A 10,155-nucleotide genomic window follows, 5' to 3' on the forward strand; every position below is an offset into this window, starting at 1 on the left:
CTCCCAACCTGCCTGGCTCTCCGCTGCCCGGCTCTCCGCTGCCCAGCCTGCCCAGCTTTCCGCTGCCCAGCCTGCCCAGCTTTCCGCTGCCCAGCCTGCCCAGCTTTCCGTTGCCCAGCCTGCCCAGCTTTCCGCTGCCCAGCCTGCCCAGCTCTCCGCTGCCCAGCTTTCTGCTGCCCAGCCTGCCCAGCTTTCCGCTGCCCAGCCTGCCCAGTTTTCCGCTGCCCAGCTCTCCACTGCCCAGCTTTCTGCTGCCCAGCCTGCCCAGCCTTCCGCTGCCCAGCCTGCCCAGTTTTCCGCTGCCCAGCTCTCCACTGCCCAGCTTTCTGCTGCCCAGCCCGCCCAGCTTTCCGCCGCCCAGCCCGCCCGGCTCTCCGCCGCCCAGCCCGCCCGGCTCTCCGCCGCCCAGCCCGCCCGGCTCTCCGCCGCCCAGCCCGCCCGGCTCTCCGCTGCCCAGCCCGCCCGGCTCTCCGCCGCCCGCCCGGCTCTCCGCCGCCCAGCCCGCCCGGCTCTCCGCCGCCCAGCCCGCCCGGCTCTCCGCCGCCCAGCCCGCCCGGCTCTCCGCCGCCCAGCCTGCCCGGCTCTCCGCCGCCCAGCCTGCCTGGCTCTCCGCCGCCCAGCCTGCCCGGCCCTCCGCTGCCCAGCACTCCTCCGCCTGCAGCCCCGTCTGCAGCCCCGGCTCCTCGACCTGCAGCCCCGTCTGCAGCCCCACCTCCTGAGCCTGCAGCCCCGTCTGCAGCCCCACCTCCTCGACCTGCAGCCCCACCTCCTGAGCCTGCAGCCCCGTCTGCAGCCCCACCTCCTCGACCTGCAGCCCCACCTCCTGAGCCTGCAGCCCCGTCTGCAGCCCCACCTCCTCGACCTGCAGCCCCGTCTGCAGCCCCACCTCCTGAGCCTGCAGCCCCGTCTGCAGCCCCACCTCCTGAGCCTGCAGCTCCGCCTGCAGCCCCACCTCCTGAGCCTGCAGCTCCGCCTGCAGCCCCACCTCCTGTGTCTACAGCTCCGCCTCTGTCGGAGGCATCCCCGGCGTCTCCTCCAAGGTCCTACGCATGGTCCCAGCTCCCCGACCGTCTTCCAGACCGCGTGTCCTCTGCCTCGTCCCGCCCACCAGATGACATCTCGGTTTCGTCTCAGCCCCCAGGCCGTCCGCCAGATGGCATCTCTGCCTTGTCTCAGCCCCCAGGCCGTCCGCCTGACGCATCGGCTCAGCCCCCAGGCCGTCCGCCTAACGCCTGGCCTCAGCGTCCTGGCCGCCCACCTGACGTCACCTTCTCTGCCTCAGTCTCCCTCCTCCAGACCCCCTCCGCCCACCCTGCTCTGTGTTCCGGGCCAGCGTGGTGGGACGTCTGGAAGCCGTCCCTTAAGAGGGAGGTACTGTCAGGGTCTGCATACCAGATCTCCCTGTCAGCCACTCCCACTCCCCATTCCTACCCTCAGTCATTGTCACACACCTGTTCCCAATCCATCCCCAGCCCAGCAGTGCCATGCCCTTCACACCTGAGAACATTTCCCCAATCAACCCACCTCCTATAAAGACTGGACTCATTGCAAACACAAACTGTGGGAACATAAACCCTTCTCCGGTGTGCAACATTGCTGTCCCTGAGCTCTACCGTGAAGATTCCTGGTTCCTCGTGTTGCTCTTCCGTTTTGGGACTTTACCTTTTGATGCCTTTTGTAAGGTTTGCCTTTTGGTCTTTCTGTTTGTGGCATTCTGCTTTGAAATGTTTTGCATTTAGCATTCCTGGTTTTTCTGTAAGCAGCCACAGCTAACACTTTGTAAGCTTGACCTCCTGATTTAATAAATATCTTTATTTGAACTTTCATCTGCATTTGGGTTCAGTCATTCTGCAAACCGTGACAGCGAGTGTGTTTTGTGGCGAGTGTTCTGTTTACCCTCTCATGCTATCAAGACACACAGAGCACTGATAGAATGGGAGGCCAGTGGTTGGACCAGGGATCATCACAGCATCGTTGAGAATAGGGATGCACCGAAAGGGAAATTATTGTCCGAAACCGAATACCGAATATAGGAAACAGTTGGCCGAAAATCGAATACCGCATATCCGAATATGATTAATATTATATATATTTTTTCCTACCATTGCTGTCATGGCCGTACCTTAAAGCTACCTGATTTATGGCAAAATAAATGGTTATGGCAAAACTTAAGAATAATCACTATTATGGGTCCAGAACACATTTATTCAGCTCTTTTGAATGCATTAATTGCATACACTATTCAGTGATATATTATCTGCCTATTTGGGCCGAAAAAGCATTTTTTGCAGAATATTTTCTGCGGATGAATATTCGGTGCATCACTAGTTGAGAACAACGAAAGACCACGTCGACCAGATTTCCACTCTTCACATTATTATAGAGCAATCATGAGAGTGGAAAACTCCTCACTCCATACGTCAACTTTGTAGACTAGACGAAAAAAAAACATTTGACGATGCACAATAGACAGAACACCCGGAAGCTACTGAGACACCATGGAGTGCCCCACTAAGCTAATGAGCATAATTAAAAACAGCTGTTCTCAAATGACCTGTAGAGTGACACATGATGGACGGCTCACAAACCAAGAGGGGTCAGTCGACAGGGCTGCTATACTATCCCTATTCTTGTTTGTAGTCTGTAGTAGTTTGTACTAGTCCCTCGACTGGATAACGAGAGCATCCACAGAACAAATAAAATAACGGAATCCAGTGGACAACTTGGACACGGCTAAACAGCTTGGACTCTGCAAATGACCTGGCAGCTACTATATAGGCAGCACCAAAACATTGACGCAGACGCCTAAATCCATGACGATAAATATGACCAGTGCAGAGCAAACTAGAAAAAGTGCCCTTCTGGGCACAGGTCTCCACCAGGTTATCCACAGATCCGTGCAGTTAGAGGTAAAAACACTTTTTGGCCAGTTATAGCGCCACCTTGAGGCTGAGTTGAAATTGTTCATGTGGCATTTTGTCCTCGGCCTAGTGGGAATGTGGGTGCACAATTTCACGGAAATCACGCGATGTGTTCATGATTTGCAGCATTTTGTTTGAAACTGAGCACTCCTGTGAACTTTGGAAGCCAATCTTAACCAATCAGGATGGAGTGTGAGAAATATGAAAGACGGGTTTGGTTGAATGGCTCTAGAGAGACTGTGTACCAATTTGCGTGATGTTTGGACAAAATCTGTAGGTGTGCTGTGCAGAAACCTGTTTTGCACAAAGCGGCCTCCTGGTGGCGCTATAACGGGCCGTTCTGGAAAGTTTGGGGCAGAGGTTCATGGTTGGCATCCAGGGAGTGTGTGTGCAAAATTTGGCATCGACCGGGTTAACGGTGGCTGAGATTAGCTGGTCACGGACGGACACACGGACACACGGACACACGGACACACGGACGGACGGACGGAGTGCAAAACATACTCTCCCCATGCCTTCGGCTGGTGGAGACAATGACGCTAGAAGATGTAGGCTAGAGTCCTTTGATGTGAAAGCAAGGATAGGCAAGGCAAAGAGCACTGACAGCATTGCTACTGCTCAGTGATGAATGACAACTGAATGGCTGGAGACACAGCCAAAGCATTTCCGGGGGTCCCCAGCCAAGAACGTTGAGAACCCCAACCCCTGCTCTAGAGTGATACAGCAACAAGCAACAAAAAATTATCTTCAATTCCCCTCCAAAAACATCTGTCCTGTTTTAAGTACACAACAAATAAAGTGCAACTGGCAAACCTTTATCAACAAATGTCTCAGAAGAATCCTGACAAAGGTCCAGACAAAGGTCAACAAAAATGAGCCATGGATGAAGACCAAAACAACAAAATTGGACGAAATTGTCACACAACACACTACGCAAGACAGACAGGCTCTCCCTCTGACTTGGAACTCCTCAAGGGAAGAGAAACAGAGAACTCTGGAGGGAATCCATCCATTGTCGACGGCGGTGTGTGTGTGTGTGTGTGTGTGTGTGTGTGTGTGTAATACTTACTTTGTGACTTTGAAGATCCGGAGCAGCCGCAGAGCTCGAAGCACGCTGATCCCAAAGGATGTGCCTGGCTTTATGAGGGCCCAGATCACCTCGAAGATGCTACCCACAATCACCTGCACAGCGTGTGCACACACACACACACACACACACACACACACACACACACACACACACACACACACACACACACACACACACACACACACACACACACACACACACACACACACACACACACAATTAGTCTTCTCTATATGAAATGAAACATTAGCTGAACAGAATGTGTACGCGCGTCGCGCGTGTGCGTGCGTGTGTGTGTGTGTGCAAGCTGTGCATGCACGCTCGTGTGTGCGTGCGTGCGAGCGTGCGTGTGTGCGTGTTCTCACCACACAGTCGAAGCAGTTGAAGGAGGAATGGAAGTAGGGCTGTGTGCCCAGGCCGTACATCTTGATGCCCATCTCTGACATGAACATGGCCAGGAAGATAAACTCAGCGTAGACTGAGGGGGAAAAAGGACGAGAGAGAGAGAGAGTGGAAAGAGAAATGAGGAAAAAAGCCTCAGCACTTATAGGACAATAGGACGGTGACCATGCAGTGTCACCCGCTGTAGTGTCATCTCACATTAGTGGGATTGAGCCCATCTGTTATCATTAGGCACATTCTGACCTGAGATCAGATTCCAAAAATGTCTTCTACATCCTGACAGTTTTCTGAAAAAGCTATGTTTCTATGTCCGTCGTTCTTCGGTTTTTCAAAAATAGCAGACCTACAAGCTCGTAAACTATGAGCTTGTAGATCTGCTATTTTTCAATAGCTAAAGCATAACATAATGCTAACGCCAAAAGGGGTTCCCGCCCAAAATGGGTTAACCGTTTCAGTTCATAGGACGTACCTGTACGTCATAAGGATTGGAACCGAGAGTTACAATGGACGTACCTGTACGTCCTAGCGCACCCTCAAAGATACGGGGCGAGATAAGCAGGGCTGCACACAACTTTTTTGGTCTAGTACTCAGAGGAGCACCTGGAGGAGTGTCTTGGTGCTCCTAAAATGCGGCGACCCGTCTCGCCAGATGGATAAAAGAGGGATGAATAACTTATAGCAAAACAATATTTATTGGATGAGTGGGGAGTCAATGGAGGGTATTGCAACTCTAGATTTAGCCCTAGAATGGCTCTTGTTGTAGATTCATCCCATTATTTAAAAAATCTAAATTTGCTAAAATCTAGGTCCATGTGTGGTCCAGCCCTATGGAATGCATATTATAATAAAAATAACTTAACACTTCCTAAGGATAATATGAGCATCAAAGCAATATTTAGATTTTTTTTTTTTTTTTTGTATTTAAATAACCGATCTACTAGCTCACAACGTGTTGCTCACACACTAACTCACAACGTGTTGCAACACGTTGTGAGCTTGCAGATCAGCTATTTTTTTAACATGCGACACATCGTACGGCGAAGCATACATCAGGCTTCCCTAGTTCCCTTTTGTTTTTAGCTGAGGCGACGTACGTAGTCAGACAGTCAGACACACATGGCTCCTCGGTGCAAAAATAAACAGTGTACACTACCCGACTTTACGATAATAAGGGACAGTATGTCGAGACACAGTGTTCATGTTGGGCAGCAGCAGTGCCAGTCCGCAATGCTTTAAACTCTTCCCACTCCACTATGTCGGAACTAAAACCTTAGTACCCGTAAAAAGTCGGTGGCCGGTGCCTAGGCTGTGAGAGACGCTAATATGGTTTCTGCCTCGGATTCGGGTTTTGAGACGGCATCGCACACGAGCAACCATGCTGCTCCAGCAGCCGGAAAACAAACACAAGCACAGCGGCAAATGGGAAGAGTGCAAAGCATCCAAAGCATGCCCTTTTACACCGGGGACTACAGTAGTTTGCTATCTGAAACAGAGAAGACAAAACTATTTGTGTCAGGTTTTCCTGTCAACCGCCCTCCGCCTCCTCCCATCCCAGGCTCCCAGCAGAAAGCAGCATGGAATCCTCCCCCTTTTGAGTAAGGACGCGCTGTGATTGGCCAGTAGCCACTTTGAGTGGCAGTCGGTGGGAAATGCTCTCGCCACAGAATTTACTAGTATTCTGGCCATAATAATCATTCTGGGCGGCCCCGGCTGTTGGTACGCAGAAGCGCTTCCCGGCGCTTGATTGACAGCGCATTTTGAATTTTGACGACGCATGCGCGGTGGCGCACCACTTATGTGCAGCCCTGGAGATAAGAATATTCTGATTTTTTCCTATTTTTATTTTTTGGCATTTCGCTTTTCGCTTTCCATACGCTAACGCTCTGTGCAACTATTAGCTTGTCATTGACTCCCATGCTAGCGCGGCGCGGCGAGAGAGAGAGAGAGAGAGAGAGAGAGAGAGAAATGAGTCAATAATACACAGTAAAATCCTCAGTGTCCATTGTTACAAATGGTAGCGTTATGGGTCCATTGGGGTTCCGTCAGCATGCTCTCTGAGTTAAACCAACACTTAGCAGTTTGACAGTGCAGTAGTAAATGACAGAGTGGTGATGAATGGACTCCATCAGTGGCTACGCTCCCATATGCTAATGACCCTGTGACTGGACACTGGCCATCAGCGGCTGTGTGTGTGTGTGTCACAGTGTGTGTGTGTGTGTGTGTGTGTGCGTGTGTGCGTGTGTGTGTGCGTGTGCGTATGTGCTTGCGTGTGTGTGACACGTGACATGTCTTTATCTCCAACAGTCCTAACATTTTGGTCTAGTTTTTATTTATTGATGAAATTGTCAATATATTTAGTCATCAGTCATTAGTTTTAGTTCAGTCAGATAACTCACGAATAGATTTAACCAATATCTATTATAGAATTATGAGAATACAAGTGTGCATATTATATTTTATCTTGAGGCGTTCAGGCTCTGCTACATTTTTCTCCCTGCTCGGCACAATGAAACACCATCATTAAACATTAAGAGCACGGAGATATAGATATTCAACAACAACCCCCCCCATGGGGAACAGAAATAACAGAGCCCACCGGTGGTGCTGGGGTGGTGGTGGGAGCAAACATCACATACCTGTAACAACCAGGAACCTTATGCAGAAGGAAGGCAGGAAGAGCATGCCGTCTAGGAGAGCTTAAATACCCCGCCCAATTGGTCAGCTGACTGCCTGCCACATCAGCGACTTGTGCCACATGTGGGTCTTGCGCACACTGAATACACCGAATACAGAGTATATCCGACTGAACTAACTCCGCAAGCTACACGTATCCTTCATCATAGCTTAGTTTCTAGTTGGTTTTATTTCATTTTTATTTAGTTTTCATTTAGTTCGTCGGTGAAAAAAGGCGGGTCGAGGTGCGCCCCCTGGCCTATAGTGGTCCAGGCGCATGTCACTATAGGCTATGGCCCGACAGCGTGTTGTGTCTTCGAGTTTCCGTTCATGACGCCGACATTTGCTGAAAGGGGGCAGCGGTGGCCGAACAGTTTGCGGAGCGGTCTTGATATCGGAAGGTCGCTAGTTCGTATATATCCCCAGACCGGCACGTTAAAATTACCACCGCTGAAGTGCCCTTGGACAAGGCATTGAACCCCTACCATGAAATATTCTATACTAGCAGGGCCTGGCTGTAAACAAGTTCTTGAGCTTGGTCCAGTTACCCTGGGTAAACATAGTACCTTTTCTTTGCTTTGCTTTTAGCTTTGCTTTGCTTTGCTTTGCTTTTAGCTTTGCTTTGCTTTGCCCTTCTCTCTCTCCCTCTTTCCTGTCAATCTCCACTTGAAACTATCAATAAAGGCAGAAAATCAACCAAAAATCTTTAAAGAAACTCAGTGCCGCCAACGCTATTATGAGCTTGTAGATCATATTTTTCAATAGCAAAAGTCTAAAACAATTACATGTAAAGTGACTAAACGCCAAGGTGACACAGATGCGTTCCAGGTCTTAAAGGGTCGTTCAACCAAAAATCTTTAAAGAAACTCAGTGCCACCAACGCTATATGAGCTTGTAGATCATATTTTTCAATAGCAAAAGTCTAAAACAATTACATGTAAAGTGGTTAAACGCTACAAGGTGACACAGATGCGTTCGTTCCAGGTCTTAAAGGGTCGTTCCCAGTAACTCACAGAGGAAGTCGGACAGCACCTCGGGCTGGTCGTAGTGCACCACGGCCACACACATGGTGTTGAGGCCCACCAGGCACAGCACGGTCCAGTAGAACGCCTGCGTCTTCACCATCTTGCGGATCATGAAACGCACACGCCTCTCGCTCTTGTTGTAGCTGCCGTCCTTGCTCTTGATGCTGGAGCGAGCGAAACCTGTATAGGAGCGGCGGGGTGGGTGGGTTTCAGAAGGGTGGGTGGGTTTCAGAAGGGTGGGTGGGTTTCAGAAGGGTGGGTGGGTTTCAGAAGGGTGGGTGGGTTTCAGAAGGGTGGGTGGGTTTCAGATGGGTGGGTGGGGGCGACGGACAGAGAAGTGTTGTTGTTAGTTAGTTGTCTTAATTCATAGTCTGGATTTTCGGTGGTGAGGTGACCACCACTACGGTGGTGAGCTGACCACCGGAGCTGAAATAACGTTGAGCGGTGGTGAGTAAAAACAGAGAGAAGGGCTGGGGCGGTGGCACGGCTTCGGCTCGTGACGTCATGTTGTAGTTCGGTGGTCACCTCACCACCGAAAATCCAGACTATGTATGAGCCTTTAACCAGACACACACGCGGCACGCACACATACACACATACTAGGGCATTAAGCAAAAAGTCGACTTTTCAACAAGTCGACTTCATTAACATAAGTCCATATCATTATTTTTGATCCATGTGTGCACATGTGTGTACATAATTCAAACTGTAGGATTAAGAACTCAGATCTTAATGTTGTATACTTACTTTAAATCTGTCATATTACCCAAGGAATATGTTCTGTGACCATGACTATTACTGTGTCTACCTTTATATCCTGGGATATCTCTCAGTGAAAATCTCAATAAAAAAGATGTATAAAAAAACAACCCTGTAGGATTGGTTATTGTCACGGACATAAGTGATTCTTTCCCTTTAAGGAGTTCAGCCTGCCATTAATTAACAACTCCTTTGTGTGTGTGCCGGCCCTTTGATGTGCTGCTCTCTGCTCACTCAGCTGCATCTTGTTCAACTGATTGCCTGGCTGCATGCTGCTGCACTATATGTCAGTGAAGTCATCAGAACAGAAGCGTGCAAACTTAAATTGTCCCCAAACGATCGCCTCTATCTTTATACACACGGGGGCCGCGTGAATCTCTCCGGTCAGCTGTGAGTGTGTCAGTGTGTAAGGAGGTTTTACCGCATGGCTCAGCGGCCTTGTGGTTAGAGTGTCCGCCCTGAGACTGGGAGGTCGGGGTTCGATCCCCGGCCGGGTCATACCAAAGACTCTAAAAATGGGACCCAGTGCCTCCCTGCTTGACACCAGGGGGGCAGTCAGACAGATATTTTGTGAAGCCACTAAGGAAATCGTAGTTCATATAATGGCCTGTTGTGGCGCTGTCATTGGACCCAGAAAAACCCATAGCCCCATAGAAGTCCATGTATTTGGGCCCAACTTTATTGGACTGTATTACCTTAATAAACATGGTCATGAATACTTTCTGCTTCCAGTCACTAGTTTAAAGTCTCATTTCTAATGTCATAATATTCTTTTTGGAAAATGATGGTCCCATTAATTAAAATAATTACCATAAAGTCGCGTATGTTCTGAGGGGTGTGTCTACCGTTACAGTCTATGATCGGGATTCCCCTCCCACTCGAGTCAAAATAAAAACCAACGGAGAAGAAGGGGGGAAGTCCCGCCTCGTTGTCTCGGTCAGCCAAAACGGTCAGCCAAAACGGAGCCAGCCAATGGCCAGCTGGGCCCAAACGGATCTAGAAAGATGGCGACTTACAGTGCAGGAATAGCAGGCTTCATTTTACGTCCATGTTAGACCCGGGGAACGCTTTGTCCATATTTTTTACAGTCTATGCTTGACACTCAGCATCAAGGGTTGGATTGGGGGTAAGTCCCTGCGACATACTAGCGTCATGTCCAGGGGGTGTACTTGTACATCAAGCTGCCTCACGCTACAGAAACAAGAGATAGGCTCCTGCCCTATGGGCCTCATGGCTCGGCAAGGCTACTTACTTACTTTACTCAGCGAAGAAGAAACAAGTAGCC

General features: G+C 49.9%; 1 protein-coding gene across 1 annotated transcript in view; it reads right to left on the minus strand.

Moving 5' to 3' along the window:
- Positions 1 to 10,155, minus strand: part of cacna1ab (calcium channel, voltage-dependent, P/Q type, alpha 1A subunit, b) — a gene marked incomplete at both ends in the record, with an annotated part of 292,563 nt that overhangs the window by 123,317 nt on the left and 159,091 nt on the right. Inside the window, 3 exon segments of the mRNA XM_083764411.1 lie at positions 3,991 to 4,103; positions 4,377 to 4,489; positions 8,100 to 8,291. Of these exon segments, the coding sequence (XP_083620537.1) occupies positions 3,991 to 4,103; positions 4,377 to 4,489; positions 8,100 to 8,291 (418 nt within the window).

This window comes from Protomyctophum parallelum, assembly GCF_964188405.1.
Source record: "Protomyctophum parallelum genome assembly, chromosome: 5".
In the NCBI taxonomy this organism is placed as follows: domain Eukaryota; kingdom Metazoa; phylum Chordata; class Actinopteri; order Myctophiformes; family Myctophidae; genus Protomyctophum; species Protomyctophum parallelum.